Here is a 17,711-nt window from a genome sequence, read left to right as displayed (position 1 = left end):
CAGCATGGAACAACCTCTTCAAACAAATTTAATTGTACAAAAGAAAACCGCTTGGGCGCGAAATTAACGATCTTTCCTAATTCGACAAATAACTTCTGTACACAATCGAGAACAGTACCATTTTTCTTTTGATTGGTGTGCTGTTTCTTTGTTTCAGGTTAGTCTAGCTATTGGTGCGTGTAGGATTTCAGCTGGTGCTAAGCCTAAATCTTAATTGGTGATGCAAACTTATGTTTCTTGTCGTGAGAATGGTTTTAAGTCTACGGAGCTATGCGCAGTAGGTGGTACACACTTTTTGACTTGCGCTGCGCATTATGCATTGACAATCAAATGGAAAAGTACCTTGTGTGTAAAAATAAACTAATTGGGTGGTTTTAGATAACTTGGCAACATTTTATTCGGATCATGGACAACCTAAATGTGTATTAATTATATTTTCATTTTTCAGACAATTGCATTATCATAGAAATCATGGATATTTCTAATATGGAGAGCATGGATATTTCGTACAGCGATGATAAAATTGGCGAAATATCTGATATGATATGTAAGCAGAAACCTTCAAAATGTTGTAACCGGAATGGTTAACTATTCACACACGTATTTTCTATTGGCAGGTGATGAAGAACAGTATGATGATCAAAACATTGCAGCGCTACAAGTTTCTCACAAAGCCATGGCCAATGAACTCGATTCCCAAAATGGTTCAACCATTGTAACAGAACAGCAATCTAGTAACCCAGAAATTAATATTCCGCCCGTTCCCAGCAGCAATTTCCCGGCGGAAGGTAGCGAAAATGCTACGGAACCTAATCGTTTTCCGCTGCAAGATACAAAGGATTGCAATCAGTTCAACGTTATTCAAAGAAGTAATAGTTCAATTGAGCGTATGAAAGGAAATTTAATGAACACTATGGGAAACCTTGAAATCTGTGGATCGGACAAGGAAAACATGTTTACGGAAACATGTGACAATCGGTTGAGCGAATTTCCCACAGAAACTAAAAGTCATGGATGCAGCTTTCCACTGGACGACATTACGGAATTTGTATCAGCTCGTTCATCTCTGCAACAGTCTTCACTTTCTGAAGAACATTTTACACCAGCAAATGAATGTGAGTATTTTTTTTTTATTCTAATCGAATTTTGTAGATACAAGCAGTTCCCGAGATACGCTGTCAAAGAGAACCGTTATAACCCGAGAAAAATCCGCGTAAGTCGAATCCTGGTGCAATTTCGATTATACTTAACAGAGTTGACTTCCTTCTCTGCACTTAATTTATTCACAGAATCAAGCGATTTTTTTTGTAAGATTACATTAAAATAAGTTAGAAAGAAAGGTTTTATATAACAAAAAAGGATTTGATACCAAATTTTTCCTTAGATTTTGTGCCGAATCCGCGTATATGAAGAACCGTGTATCTCGGGTACTGCTAGTAGATAGTTACGGTGCAAAATTGGATCATTTCGGATTTGAGTTTTATATTCTATTCCACGATTGATTTTAATAATACGGATTTATTTATAATATTTGCATTGTTAATTGGATGGAGCAGGTAAATGGTAAAATTGAGTGCCGAAAGAGATATAACTTTTTCTGTGGTGAATTATTTAAGTTTAACTACACGGTATTGAGACCTCTAAACTCTTTACGGAGCCCTTGCGTTGCAAGACACGGTATTGGGCCCTTGAGACGCGGGACCGTTCACGGTCGAACTCCGTCGTCTGCCAATCCCTTATCCCAGCATTTCTGGCATCTACGCCATCACTGTTTAGTTTCTATGTTATCCCAGCTTCAATCGTCGGTACAGGTTTTTTGAGAATGCTCCCCAATCAGTAGAAAGACTGGTTGATAGCCGGCACCCGGCATAGTGTGTATTTCAACATTTGAGTTGTTGAGGTGAGTGGTGAACTTTGACTCAAAGAGGTCAAATTTTGGATCAATTCTAATGTAAAATGCCACCCCTGCATAAGTCGGAATTGGCAGTCAGTCGCCCTTTCGTGAGAAAACGATAGATTTGTCTTAAAAATCTCTAACTCCAGTAATATTCAAAAAAATATACGACTTAATTAACTTTTTGATCATCCCAATTAACATGCAATATCACCAAAACTTTGTATTTATCCACAAATTTTACAATTTGCGGTCGCGGGAGGCCCCAAATTCGTCATGGGCCCCTAGCCCATAAGACAGACAGAACAAATCGCTTTGTTTCGACCAGCTTCCATAGATTTGGATACATGTGCAAATATTTCATAGATTTCTTCCTATCAATCATATTTATTTTGGTATCGACCTTCGACGTTATTACAATTACAAGTAAGGAATAATCTTTGATTTGCTTTTATAGTTGATTTGATTGATAGTTACAAATAAAAATCATAATAGCTAACGAGATTCACGCTCGGTGTCTTATAGTTATTGTAATGTATTGTTATCAAACATGACATTAGCTCATTTAAATTTTAAGTTATTGAAGTTCTCGAAAGATACATTCGACAATAGACGAACTAGGCCAGGTGGTGTTTGGCAGCTGTTTGAAAATACTTCAATAAACCCATATGAAGTTGTCGGTTCTTTGCAGGGAATGCATGCGCGAGCCATCAGGACAAGAATCCATGAATATGATGCAGTTAGTCATACATTCTTGATGCCTGGCAAAGTTCTTTGTCAGTTTTTTCTTTGAAAAGTACATTTGATAGTATACGAAACAGGCTATGTCGTGTTGTTGTTGATTGTTGTGCAAAAATAGTTTTAAGTCATAAACATAATGCAATAAGTCACAACGTTGCTGATGTTTTTATATTATAAATTATCAAAAAATAGCTGAAGCTTTATATTTCCCCAGATTGAAAAAAACTGTGCTAGGCTATCATCATTGATGTTGAAATACGCGCTAGGGGGCTGACTACCAATCGGTCTTTCTACAGACTGAGGAAACAAACTCAAACTCAAACTCTTACTTACTCAAACCAACTGTCGCGAAAAACGAAGCTGGGAGTAAATGGAACTTATATAGTTCCAGTACTCACATATGCCTCTGAAACATGGATTTTATCTAAAACTGACGAAACCCTGTTAGTCGATTTGAAAGGAAGATGCTCAGAACAATTTTTATCTCGTATGTAGGAAAAGATAATGTAGGAGCCGCTACTACAATGAGGAATTCTATGAACTGTACGATGAACTTTATCGCCCTACCGAGAATATTCGCTAGCTTTCGTTGGGCACGACATGAGAATGACGCCAGACGATCCAGCTCGTTAAATCCTTTTAGGTTGTCTACATGGACAGACCATGTGTAGTAGGCCCAAATTGAGATGGAATGATGGCGTTGATGCGTCCACCCGAAAGGCCGGCATAATAGATTGGCAGAAGAAGGTGTTCGACCCTTGAGCGGTTTAGAGGACCCCTTCAGCGGGCCAAAATCGATGAGCAGTTGTATCATCTGTTAACAACAACAGCATAACAATAATTTTCTACTTTTGTGAAACTACAAAATGCTAAGTGATTACTTTAACTTAATTTACTCTTAGCTGTATAGGTAGTATAGCGTATAGGAGGGGGTACCGCAGATTAGATTTTCTATCGGTCCTGTTGTGTTTTGACTAGTGATATGCACAATGATACAGGAATATTGATTGATTTAAATCTTTCTGAATGAAGTTGATGAGAATGAGTTAATAAAACCTCCGACAAGAGTGTTTATTATTTTCACTTTAAGTCATTCACATAGATTTAAATCAATTTGATAATTACATCTTCTCGGCGACTTTTAACTTATGTTGTAAATCCTAAGTTAACTAATGTGTTAGTTAACTCAGGATATAAATCATTTAAAACCTTTACGAAAACAAACCATAATGAAATATTCGTACCAAACTTAAGCAAAATGATAAGTTTCGGCTCAAATTCCCACATTAAACAGGATATGTAAGACGGGAATATGTTAACACGTTGAGGAAAACTAAAATTTCTTCTAATAATCTAGTTAAACGGCAAAAATGTTGAGCTGCACTACAAACTAGAACGCTAGAACTTTTTTTAATTCATAAGTTAATTTTATTTAACCAACCCATCCAAGCCAGTAAAGTATTAAACCATGCACTGCAAACAGTGCAGCGAGGGTGGTTGTCATTTGCTCACTCGCCCTTCTTTATGCTTCCCACGGATGGCCTTCATAAGCACGACGGGGAGTTGCATCGTCGTATATATACATATGCGACAGGAAGAGACATAAAAGTGTATGACGAAAAAACTTTCGCCTTGTGAAAAATCATTGATATTTCAATTTATTGAGAATATCCTTCTAAGTGTACGGCAATAAGTGATAAATGTGACCAACAATTAATTCTTGATTTATGTGTGTGTTTTTCATTGTAGACCACTTTTCGGAGGCCGATTTTGATTGTTTACTGTCGCGGGGTTGCTCGCAATCTACTTCAAGCTCGGTACAATCAACTGCAGGTTATACATCATCCCCTTCAACTGCAAATCTTCCGCGAAACTCTGTGTTGGACAATTTTGACCCACTTTTACGTCGTCAAACTATAGTAAAGGTGGAAAATAAAGGTGCCACTGAAAACGTCGGAGGTGACCCATCTGCTGCGTGTCTGACTTTAGATAGCTTTCCACAACAGCAGCCAATTATCGGAAGTACTTTAAACATACCAGTGCCCAGCAACATCAGCAACGACCGTGCCGAACAACAACTGCTAGACAGTACGTTACTACTGTTGAATACTTTAGATTTTTCATTGATACCGCAATTGCAAAACAACCTCACCCGTTCCAAGGACAAGCAACACCAAGAAGAAAGTTCTTGTTGTATTCTTGACACAACCGTAGTTTCAAATTATTGCGGAAGTCAGGATCCTAGTGAATGCCCTTTAGACAAAACATTAACTAAAGAAGAAAACGAAACTAGCGAGTCCTCAAAATCTTCGGAACATCTTTTGTTTTCAACCAGCTCTATAGTTCAAGAACTTTTAGACTGTAAAAGAGGTGAACATATTGAACCACTCGTGGAAATTTTGAACTCTGATGTAGATTCTGTCCAACTTGTGCAAGCAAACGTAGACCCCGAAGAATTGTCAGAATTGAATTTGAACTTGAATATCACACCACGTGAAGACTTGACTGTTGCACAACTACAAGAACTGGATGTCAAAGTTTCATTACCTGCAAAACAAGCACCATTCGAAGTGACTACAGAGCCGACAGTAGACTTAAGCACGACTGTCATTTCCGCAGGCGCGTCTGATGTAAGTAATTTGAGTAGTAGTACAGAAAATATCAGTGATGGTGATTAAATTGTCATTTTTAGACTCATAATGATATAACGTTCCATGACGGAAATATGATTGCTGAACCGCATCCCGAAAAACAAAACATCTCCGTACTAAACATGAGGTAATTTAACGCAGAATGTGTCACGCCATAACGATAATCATGTCTGTTTCCTTTCATTCTACACAGCGAGGATCGATCAGTCCCAAACGAGGAAGGTTATGTTGAGGTTGGAAAAAAGTGTAAATCTGAAGAGTAAGTTACCACAACCGCTAAATTAAATGTAGTGAAAAATACTTGGAGCAGAGTAGCAGTAATAATAATGGACCTCAACTGTTACATTTTTCGTGCATTGAAAAGTTCAATTTTGTTTTCCAAACGATGGATCTGTTTCTCGTTTATTTTCGATGAAACTGTTTTAGTTTTTAATTAAACATAAGCATTTCTTATACAGTTTTTTAAGGAAAGGATTAACAAGGCTAACATTGCAAACGTTGTATCGTTCCAGAGTAAATATTGCAGATATAGAGAAAAAGATGCATGACGTAGAACTCAGGGAGGAAATCATGTTGAAGCGGATCACAGAAAAAGATAAAACAATTTCCAAAATGAGGTAAATATTGTATTTTCGTCTAGATTGTCAGATATTCGGTTTTATTGATGAATACTTCTATACTTTCATTGTACTTGTTTATTGTCTTGTTTTTTTTTACAGCAATGTGGTCGAGGCATACGAACGAACTATAGCAGAGTTAATATCGGAAAAGGAAATGTTAATCCGCAATCATGAAGTGGAATGCGAAAGTCTTAAGCAAGACAATGAAATCAACGCACAACATTTGGAGTCATTGGAAAAAACCTTTTCAAATTTGTATGCGTATGTATTCGTATTGTACTGTATGTATTACATATCTGCTAATTGCTGAAAATGTGTTCCATTATTTGCAGAAAATATGAGCGTATGAAAAAGAACGCAATTAAGTACAAAGAAAATGAAGATAAACTATTAGAAAAGGTTTTGAAACTAGAAGAATGTCTTAGAGCACAAGAGCAACGATATGAAAAAATGAAAAGTCATGCTATGAGTCAACTGGAAATGTAAGTATAAATTTTCTTTTAATGAATTGACTTTTCATTGCCTGTGTGGCTAGTTTCAATCGGTATACTGGCGTTGTACGCTATAGATTTCCAATTTTGGTCAAATAATGCAACCTGTTAATTTACTCTTTCGAGCATCACTTCAAACATTGATTTTTAAAATGTTTCAAGTGATGTTTTAAACGTTTTTATCTGGAAAAATACTTCAAATGATTTATTAATGTCGTATAGTTGATGTTTCCTTAAAATAATCAATAGTGAAAATTACGCAAATGACCTAAGTCTAGTCATGTGGGACAAAACGACTGGTAATTTATTCTTAAATTCATTAACTGTAGTTTATGGGTAAGGGCGAACTAGTTGGTAGCGGCGCCGGTCTCCACGCGACAGGATTGGTGAAATTTTCATCTGAAATAATCCCCCGTACGCAGGACTGACAATCCAGCAACGTGTAAATAGTTTGAAAGAAAGCCAGTAATGGCAGGCCTAATCAGAATATTTACATATTACCGAATTGTATTGTATCTGATATTGAGTATTATAATTTATCTAATGTATTTTGTGTATATCTACCAATTACAGTGCAAACACCAAAATAGATGAAGCGCTCCGCAACCATTCCCAGGAATCAGCAAAGTTAAAGGCTCAGATAAAGAAAGAGGAACTGTACCGAATTTCAATCAACGAGCAATTGATTCAAAAATCGAAGGAAAACGAAGAGTTGGTAAAGATTTGCGACGAGCTAATTAGTGAAACTAATTAAATGGTACACACTATTGGCATGAATTAAATTTTCCCCAAATTCCCTTGAATGCGCTTCATAAAATGAATAGCAAATGTAGAGAAAAAGATTCAGTGTTTCTTTTCTCCATCAGCCATTTAATGAAATGAACAAGAGTAACAGCTGTTCACTTTGTAGTAGGTTCGCGGCACGTACCGTCTGGCTACTTTTCTTTCGACAAGTTTGAACATTTGTGTCTATATCTGAATTTCAATATCAAGGTGACAAGTTTTACTAATTTTGTTTACCTCGTTTGCAATTAATGGCAGAAATATTGCTCTCTATTTCAGTTTATTTTTAATAACAGTCGTAACAAACAAAACTTGAATTAACATCTGTCATTACGCCAGTTATGAGTTGTTTTATAAACATCCCGCAAAATAAATTATTCACTTGTTCGTTAAACAACTACCACAAAAAACGCTCTTTTCCAACAAATATTCGCCTGAAGTTTTTCGATACCAATGTTATAATCTTCATAATTACTGCTAGAAAACTTGTGTAAAAATATTAAAAACGCATATATTAATAAATAACTACGCAGCTATTATCATACTTAATTATAAGTTGATTTGAATACACTCTTAGAAAGATTTCTAGAAACTGTTAAATTTTATTCCTTCTATATTATACTAATAGTTTTATAGCAAATTTACATTACAGGCAGTCCCCGAGATACGCTATAATAGCGGACTGCTATAACTTAGGAAAAAAAACGAGTAACTCGAATTTTCGCGTAAGTCAAATCCTGGTGCAATTTCGTTTATATATCAAAGTCACAGAGTTGACTTCCTTCTCTGCAATTAATTTATTTTGCGTATCTGGCGAGTTTTAGAAAGATTACAATAAATAAAGTTAAAAACAAATGTTTTATATGACACAAAATAGTATTTTCCACCAAACTTTCACCATTTCACTTAAATTTTGTGCTATAAACTAGCTCATCTATCAAATTTTTCAAAAACCGCGTATCTCGGAAACTGTCTGTACTTATGCTCAAGAGGTCTAGGCCTGCCATTTCTGGCTTTCTTCGAAACCACGCTTCGAAGCCCAATGCCTAACAAAACGAGCCCCCGTTCAGCTTTTCAGAAAATTATTCGCCCCAGTCCCAGCATAATGTACGGTGAATTGGCCTGGATGGGATTTGGATCGATCCTGCCGTGTGAAGACCACCTTTCGCTAGCAAAATCCCATCGCACCGCCCGTTGGCTATATGTAGGCCAATGGCAAAATATTCGTTGTTTATTACAGGCAGTCCCCGAGGTACGCGGTTCCGCTTAAGGAGCGTCCAGACTGTAAAGGAGCGTCCAGACTGTAGACCATAACAGTTATACGTAACAAAATTTTGTTATGTTATACTTGTTACGCGTAACAAAACCAGAATAGCGAAATGTCGAATCCGTACCGTAACATATGCTCGAATTTAGCAAATTCGAGTTGTTTTGCACCGGAAACAATTTTTAAAAATTGGCAGTTGATCTAAGCACTGTATTAAACTTTTTCCTATGGTCTTTGTGCGAAAATAATGTATTTCAGCAATAAAATAGATTCTTGTTACGCTACGCGGGGGATTTTGCGTCCACACTTGTTACGGTCCGTTCAGTGTTGCCAAATCATCCTAAAACGCAATTTAATGTCAATTTGGTTGCCAGAAACACCGATTTTCTGCTCGAAAACCATTCGAGCGTATGTTACGCTTACAGTCTGGACGCTCCTTAAGCGTAACATACGCTCGAATGGTTTTCGAGCAGAAAATCGGCGTTTCTGGCAACACTGCACGGACCGCAACAAGTGTGGACGCAAAATCCCCCGCGTAGCGTAACAAGAATCTATTTTATTGCTGAAATACATTATTTTCGCACAAAGACCATGGGAAAAAGTTTAATTCAGTGCTTAGATCAACCGCCAATGTTTAAAAATTGTTTCCGGTGCAAAACAACTCGAATTTGCTAAATGTTCTACAGTCTGGACGCTCCGCTCCGGGTTGTCAAAATTCGCGCATTGGGTATTCGCTTACATGTCATTATATTGCACGTACGTTTAAAACATTTGTAAACAAACAGAAAAAATTGCTTAGGATGCATGCAATTGTCGGTTTTAATTAATTTAGTGTTGCTTGTATCTCATTTCAATGAAAGTGATGTTAGAAACGAAAGCAAGGTGGCCCCGCTTAAAAAATAGATCGCAAAACATTCCCCATTTTAAGCGTCCCCAGTCGTCACTAGTGGTTTTAGTGTGGTGCTGTATTGCAGCATGCATTTTCCTATCGGTGTCGGAGGTGCAAGGTTTACGGAAGTATGCAGCTAACGATATGCATCGTTTACGGTAAAACTTAATTTCTGTGAGTGATGTTAAACCAACTATAGTTATACCATTTCATATACCTACTTTGCAGAGAAAGAGTGCGTCAAATGTTTCATCATGCATACGATGGTTATCTGCAGTATGGCGCGCCGTACGATGAATTGCGACCGTTATCCTGTGATGCAATCGACACTTGGGGCAGTTATTCGTTGACTTTGATTGACGCACTCGATACTTTAGCGGTCATGGGCAACTACACAGAATTTGGACGCGTGGTACAGCTTTTGCGCGATAGATCGTTTGATGCAGACATCAACGTATCGGTGTTCGAGACGAATATTCGCATAATTGGAGGACTACTGTCGGCACACTTGCTTTCTTACCACGCTGATCTAGCATCTATGGGACTGGTGAAGCCCGGTTGGCCTTGTGAAGGTCCACTATTGGAAATAGCAGAGGATGTTGCTCAACGTCTATTGCCTGCGTTCGATACTGCTACGGGCATGCCGTATGGTACTGTAAATCTACGTCACGGTGTACCGTATGGTGAAACGTCTGTCACCTGTACCGCCGGTATAGGAACTTTTATTCTAGAGTTTGGCACGCTCAGCAGACTGACAGGAAATCCCGTGTACGAAGATGTCGCGATGAACGCTCTGTCTGCACTGTACAAACACCGCTCCCCAATAGGATTGTATGGCAACCATATCGATGTACAAACCGGTCGCTGGATAGCTCAGGATGCTGGTATCGGTGCTGGGGTGGACTCTTACTTTGAATACTTGGTAAAGGGTTCAATTTTACTCGAACAACCCGCACTGATGGCCAAGTTTCTCGAAAGTAAGGTAGCGATTGATCGTTATTTGAAACGCGAGGATTGGTACGTTTGGGTTAGCATGAGTAAAGGACAGATCACGCTTCCCGTATTTCAATCACTTGAAGCATACTGGCCGGGCTTACTTAGCTTGTATGGTAATATCAAGGAAGCGTTACGAGTATTACACAACTACCAGTCCGTATGGCGTCAGTATGGATTTTTACCGGAGTTTTACAATATTCCCACTGGTGAAGCTGGTGCAAACCGTGAAAACTATCCCCTACGACCAGAGCTGATTGAATCCGTGATGTATCTTTATCGTGCTACCGGTGATCCTTTCCTACTGGAGGTAGGCGAAAACATCCTTGAAAGCATAGAGCATAGCGCGAAGACGTCTTGTGGGTATGCGACGATACGTAACGTTCTGACACACCAACAAGAGGATCGCATGGAATCATTCTTTTTGGCCGAAACTACCAAATATCTGTACCTACTGTTCGATCCAAATAATGTTTTGCACAATGATGGAAGCATTGGTAATGTTGTCAAAGTACTTAAGAACGTCGATGATAGGACTGAAATAAGCGAATGTGTTCTAGGTGCTGGGGGACACATCTTCAACACCGAAGCCCACCCTATTGATCCAACGGCTCTACGGTGCTGTGAAGCGATTCATAATAACATGTTTGCTGAAAGAGCATTCAAAAACCCGAACAAAGACCACTTTCCGCGTGGCGAATTGTTTCTTTCAAAAGATCAACGAAAAAAGGCAAAATCACATAAAAAAGAAGCTAGCCAACAGATGTGGGATCGTCCCGTGCGTAAAGAACCAACATTTTCTGACATTGAAACAAAAACCTATGATGGTATGATTACCGGTGATGGTATGGTAAGTCTTCCTAAGACCGACACAATGAATCGTGATGTAGAGAAAGTGGAGAGTGCTGCTAGTAATATTAAGATAAAAACTATCTCATCAGCCGTGCCAATTTTAAGCAAAGATATTAAATCATCTTCAAATTTGCACGACAAACCCTTTGATGATGCTAGTCGTGTGCTTTCGTCCGTATCTGAAAATGTAGGACAGTCGTCAACCAGAATCCGGAAGGAAACGAAATGCACGGACAAAACCAATTATGTAATTTTTGGAACAGATCGTGTCGCGGAAGAATCGTGCAATATTATGGTGAAATCTAAACTTACGCCAACCAACGAAGGAAGCAATGAAAATGAGGAAGATAAAACAATGACAACGCTGTTGAAACTCGTGCAAAACATGTTTCATACAACAGTCGGTCAACATGATCTGAAAAGATCAAAGTTTGATCGTGAAAAATTCTATCAACATTTAATCAGAAACCGAGTGTTAGATGAAGAAATTAGCAAATACAACACAACGGCACCATCATCAAACAAAGAGGAAAAACTTCACGAGCTGCTACTGTGTCGCGCACAACCCTATCTACATCGGTTGACTCTAATGGGAGAATTTTACTAGAGTGTTGGGAACACGTTGTTGTTGTTTGCAATAAATTTGTTAACTGTCTTGAAATTGCACACCTCGGATATATATGTTTGTTAATTCTTTATCTTAGATCTTTACCAATCGCTGCAGGACTTAACTAGAACAATCAGGAATTTTTCAGGAAAGCTTAAAAAAGTGAAATAACTGAAAGAAGTGAAATCACTAACTGTTGGTTAGTGAAGATAAATAAGTGAAGTAGCCCAGGAAGATGGATTGGAAGCGGTACAGATTGATACGAGTAGTGGTACTGAAGAAGCAAGCTGTCTAGTTGTCTTGCAAGAACGATCAATAAACGACGATCGTTTCCATCAAAATAAGGGGTAACGTAAGTAGGTAGTAGGTTTAAGGGCAAACATATCCAAAAACACACAATTATTTCTAAACATGTCAAATATTAACATAACACAACAAAGCATTCCAACATTTCTATTGGCAAACATTTTCTATACGCAAATTTCGCATCTTTCGTTACGAACAGATTTTTTTTCGGTTTTTTTTTTGTTTTTTTATACCATACCTCTACTGGAAAGCAATAGGACAATCAAGGAAATCACCTCACAATAAACACTAAATAATAATAATAAAGAAATAAATTTGTCAATAAAACACATAACTAATATGACATAAATGGACAAAAGTATAATATATTTCGTGTTCAAAAAACAGCACAATACAAGTTACGGAAATATCTAAATATTTTGATTCTTCTAAACTGTTTTCTAAAACTTATATAAATCGAAAAAATTCACTCTTCTTTGCTGTTGTGTTTCAATTTCATCATCCATGTTAATTAAAAGTATAGCTTGTGTAATAAGATACCCAATGTATTTTCAACCATTATTAAAATGAATATAAGAGTATACATCAAAATGAAATTGGTTTCTGTTTCATTTTCTGCTGCATATACGATTATTTAATGCAGTACAGACTGTTCTCCCCGAAACTTTTACTTTATTAGTTCGAACGCCAGCATTACGCTATGAAGGATTCATTAAAGCACTTACAGTATTATTTTTCAAGTTTATCATCGGCGTAAAACTTGGGCTGAAAATTAAACAAAAAAAAGTTGTTAATTAAAAACACAATAGATCTAAAAAGTGCTTAAATTATGAGGTTTCCTAAACAAATTATGAAACGGCACAAGTGACACTTATAGTGGGTTATCCATATCGTTTTTATAGTATAATGGTATAAAGTTATTTTGATATAATTTTAAACGCATTTTACAGGTACAGGTAGGTTTTACAGGTAACATGCTCGGCTAATTCCATTGTTGCTTCAATGAGTTTATCAAATAGGATTATTTGCTCATAGGAACATTATATTTAACACGTTCAGCGACGCATCACCCAAATTTGAATGGTGCTCTATAGAAATCGCCTTTCATGCCTAAAATTCATACTAACTTGTTGAGCCGCATATCATTAAAAAGAAGAGTAGTATTAGTTGCCAAGAACACAAGAAAAAAGTATAACGTGTCAAATATGGGCGTTTCGTCAATTTGTTAAAGAAACTTAGCAGAGATATTTATTTATTAGTATACATTTTTAGTGAATCTGAGGAAAGTACCGTTTTCGATTTCGGTTTCGTAAATAAGATTATGTAGTAAATACAAATTAAATTAGTCACATTCCGATTCAATAGTACAAAACCTTCTTATTTGAGAAACAAATGAATATTTCCAAGAAAATAACTGTTTGAACAAATCATGAAATTGCAACATTATTTTCATTCGAACTAAGAACACTTTTGATATTATATTTCACATTACGGGAGTTTTTGATTCAAATTACGAACAGCATCGCGATTTCTTCAATAGGGTTCAGATCAGATCACACAATTTCTATGCTAAAAGCACAACTATCTAATTTGTAACTTATCACTGTCTAAAGAGACATAAAGATTCATGAATTTGGTCACATTCTTACTCCTTGAAAGTAGTTCAATCTTGGTAACAATGCAAAACCTCTCGACGTGATATTCTTGCGTTTACTGTGGTGGTTTTTCTTTTGCAATTACAATTTAATCCGGCTATCCACAATATAAAAAAAAGATAAAAGAATAAAAGAAAAAGATCATGGTTTGAATTGCGGACAAATTGAATTTTTGAGGAGTTCAGAAATTTGGAGGGAGTCGGTTTGAAGCAAAACTGTGACGAAATCCTGCGGTGGGTGGTGAACTGACAGACGGGAAATTCATCGCAAAATTCGGGTCTAATTTTAAGGGCCAGTAGCTTTATAAATTGATTTTAGTATATCATGATAATCATGTAAAATCAACAAGCATTGTGGTTACAGTTTGGGTATGAAAATATTCATTTACAACGTAAAGGATGTCTGGAATTCTCATTCTCCCATTTCTGATTTACCTGATTGGTTAGTGTTTAACGAACGATTTTAGCTTTACTGTAATGACGTGCTTGTGGAGAAGTATTAAATCATAAAATGTAATACGAACAAGGATGTCAAGGAAGAAATTTTGTACTGGTCCTGCCGTATGAAACCTTAGCCGCTACTAAATACATTACTGGGCAGCCCCGGTAGTTAAAACTTTCATTTGACATGGGTTTTAAATGGAATAATTTATATAAATGTCCCGCGTGTAACACATAATTCTATTTAGCTAACATTCTTTCTTATGCTACTAATCAAGATTTAATGTATGCTGTTTCTTTTTATGTTTGATTATACATTATAAACTAATCATGCTGATAACGTACTACTATTATAAAACTTAAGAATGTGTTTAGATGTAGGCCTATTTAAAAAGTAGACAGAAAGATAAATGAACTAGAGCCAAAGATAAATTTAAAAAAAACTTTACTGCAGCAATACAACAACATTCACATCACGCATCATATTACAAAAATCATCCAATGACACATGTTATCTTTATCTTACTAAACCGTTTCAACTTTCAGAAGAGTTAAAGCAGAAAGAGAAGTTATATTTTACAACCTGTTTCTTGCGTTTTTTTTCTACAAATATTTCAAAACGAAGTTTCTGAAAGATCGCCCTTGTATTATTACACACATAACGTTGCATTTTCGAAATGCATTTTAAAATTCTGTATTGTAGAATAATCCGTGATGCCAACGAATTCATAATTGTTAGTAAAAGATAGAAAGAAGAGAATAAAGAAAGTTAGAAAAAGATACGCATTATAATTGTTCGTGTTCAGCAAATGTACACTATATAATCCTCAACGTAACTTTTCTAGGTGATGTATGGTAGTTTTGGCAAAAGGCAATGTCTGCTTCCCCTCACTATACAAAATAAAACTTCTATCAAGCCACTTAATACTTACTTCGTCGTGGGTAACATTATCCTTAAGGGTTTCCTCATCATCTCCTGAATCATCCTCACCGGAACTTTCAGTAGAATTTGCTGGTTTGTTGTTGTTACCGGTAAGTGCTTTGTTCTGCAAAAAAGTAAAAACGCACATGAATTACTATGTTACACCTATAATAACACGACCATCGTTACTTACTCCGTCACGCTTCATAGAAGTGAGGTTGTCGTAGCAATCAAGGCATACACGCAGCGGTTTATTACTCTGACCTGGAAGAATGAACTTTTTCGACGAACAAGGACCACATACAACGGCCCCGCAATTTCGGCAGTGATGCTAAGGAACACCAAAAATAAAACATAGTTATCGACAAAAATTGTTAAACATACGGCAAATGCGTCGTGATGGAAAAATAAATAAATTAATATCAACAAGCATTCATGTATCGCCAAGCATGACAAAGGACGATTTCCATAGAATTGCGCTGCTGTAACAATCGCATGATTCATAACAAACATTAATCACATTTGTATGTTTTGTCTACATACCCTTCTGTTGATCATAGTAAACTGAGTCTTTTTACAGTGCATGCAGATAGTTGCTTCACTGTCCGGAACCCATACAGCAGCATGCGTTTCAACCGGTTTTTTCCCGCCTGTTATAAAAAAAAATCATGATAAGAAAATGGATCTACTACTTTACCCAAGGCATTCGAAGCATACTTTTGCGTAATAAATCTTCAATGCACTTGTTGATGTGTGCCATCCATTCTTGTTTTTCTGTTTGGGTCGCAGCGTACACGGCGAAAGATTTTGTAGCCGTACGTATCAGCCATCCATTTCTATACTCTGTACCGAAAAGAGAATGTGAAGAGCAATGATGCGTAAGCAGTGGATGTTGGTAACAAACGTTCTATAATAACATATTCCTTACGGCCATTATCGTCCAGCGCCTGTAATTGAACTTCCTCTAGGGGTATTAAGTGTTGCTTGTTGTATTTTTTCTTGCCAATAACAATATTGCCATAAACCAGAATGTCATTAAACAAGAAAAATTGCCTTGCTTTAGGACGTTTACGACACATTTTTGTAAGGACACCTTCGCCAACTAGTACACGCCCAGGAAGAAACAACGGCTGTCCGGATGTCCCGAAACAGTTTTCCACCATCTGTATCCGCCGAGCATTGGCTTCGCTGTTAACTTTAGGTGAAAGGGAGGAAAACAGAACATCATTAATCGTTAGCTTGTTATATACCAGGCAAATAACACCAATAGGCGGACCGTCAAGCGGAAATGGCATAGAGAGTAACTCTAGCCTATAATTGTTGACACAGTTTAGCATTAATCTCTCAAACATATAACATGTTATCTGGGATCCGTATTTCAGCTGCAACCTAATCGTATTCTAAATTTGACCAGCGTGGAACTTTCTATTTTTGCTTCGTTATTTTGTTGACAAATGTAAAGTATCTTGAAAGGCCATTAATGAACCCTGATTCAGCAAGCTATGTATGAATCATATTAACATCACCATCGTTTTTACCATTATGTATAGCAACATACGTATTAATTGCTACTGTATTGTTTCCAAAGACAGCACACAGTTTCCATTTTAATTCATGTAATGATCTAGAATAACCCGAAACTGCATTCAAGTAGCACGAACTTATCGTACACAAAGAAAAATCATGACAAAGTTGAATCCAGAAAAATAAACTCACCTAGCTTGTCCACCATATTTCAACACGACTGGTGAAGATGTCTTTACTTTCCTCACAAGTTCGTACGAAATAAGTCACTATATTTACAATTGAACAGAATAAAAACACAAAAACAATCGACTTGATGGGTCAGGTATCGAAACTTGCAACTCTGAATCTTGTAGGACAATTAAATTATTCGTGCTATTCCAGTGTTTGGTACATTCCAATGCCGCTGCTGTTTTGCTGACAGCAAAGAGCGCTGCTATACAGAACAGTGGAAATGGCCCAGAATCATTTTACAACTATGCACGAGCGAGGACTCGTCAAACAAATGTGGAAACACCTTTAGTCGATAACATATTATTGTTCGAATTGTTTTAAACTCTTTTACTGTTTTAGGACAAAATCATTTAAAAATAAAAAATCATGCAGTAAGAAATTTGCGCCGTTTACACTATGGTCGTATGATAAAGTGGCATTTACACTATGTTCCCAGCTAACACAACCGCATTGGTGACACTCAAGGTTTTTGATGCAACTCAATATGACATCACCTCTCCTTGCACTGATTTACATGGCATTCCACAATTTTTGGAAAGTCAATGGCCCAATGTCTTTTGACTGCTTAAAATATAGAGTAGAACGTCGACTATCCGGCGCCTGATAAACTTTCTACTTCTTGATAAAGTTTATTTTAAAATAAACAAAGAACCTGTGATGAAAGACTAAATAACACTGACCAAAAGACAACATGGGTAAACCTAATTTAATTTAAAAGATTGTAATTCATACGTAAAGCAAAATGACAACAAAAACAAAACAAACATAGACGAGACATAGACGAATGGCTAGTCCGTATTTATAGTTAAGCCTCTGGTTATGGGACAATCTACCATAGGAGG

General features: G+C 36.9%; 3 protein-coding genes across 3 annotated transcripts; 2 read left to right on the top strand and 1 right to left on the bottom strand.

Moving 5' to 3' along the window:
* The first annotated feature begins 132 nt into the window (after positions 1–132).
* Positions 133–7,807, top strand: LOC128301705 (uncharacterized). Its single transcript, XM_053038298.1, has 10 exons — positions 133–157; positions 449–547; positions 618–1,115; positions 4,385–5,265; positions 5,328–5,413; positions 5,480–5,545; positions 5,799–5,903; positions 6,006–6,167; positions 6,239–6,388; positions 6,971–7,807. The coding sequence occupies exons 2-10, from the start codon at positions 472–474 to the stop codon at positions 7,149–7,151; spliced, it is 2,205 nt and encodes a 734-aa protein (XP_052894258.1). The 5' UTR covers positions 133–157; positions 449–471; the 3' UTR covers positions 7,152–7,807.
* Positions 7,808–9,236: 1,429 nt separating this feature from the next.
* Positions 9,237–12,486, top strand: LOC128302510 (ER degradation-enhancing alpha-mannosidase-like protein 2). The gene is made up of 2 exons (XM_053039349.1): positions 9,237–9,494; positions 9,565–12,486. The coding sequence occupies exons 1-2, from the start codon at positions 9,301–9,303 to the stop codon at positions 11,786–11,788; spliced, it is 2,418 nt and encodes an 805-aa protein (XP_052895309.1). The 5' UTR covers positions 9,237–9,300; the 3' UTR covers positions 11,789–12,486.
* Positions 12,487–12,614: 128 nt separating this feature from the next.
* LOC128302511 (pleckstrin homology domain-containing family F member 2) lies at positions 12,615–17,047 on the bottom strand. Its single transcript, XM_053039350.1, has 7 exons — positions 16,828–17,047; positions 16,040–16,306; positions 15,829–15,954; positions 15,655–15,761; positions 15,305–15,442; positions 15,122–15,235; positions 12,615–12,859 (listed from the first exon to the last, which is right to left on the bottom strand). The coding sequence occupies exons 1-7, from the start codon at positions 16,841–16,843 to the stop codon at positions 12,824–12,826; spliced, it is 804 nt and encodes a 267-aa protein (XP_052895310.1). The 5' UTR covers positions 16,844–17,047; the 3' UTR covers positions 12,615–12,823.
* Positions 17,048–17,711: the final 664 nt, after the last annotated feature.

The sequence above is a fragment of the Anopheles moucheti genome, chromosome 3 (assembly GCF_943734755.1).
Source record: "Anopheles moucheti chromosome 3, idAnoMoucSN_F20_07, whole genome shotgun sequence".
NCBI classification, from domain to species: Eukaryota; Metazoa; Arthropoda; class Insecta; order Diptera; family Culicidae; genus Anopheles; species Anopheles moucheti.
This window is presented reverse-complemented; position numbering and strand designations above follow the sequence as displayed.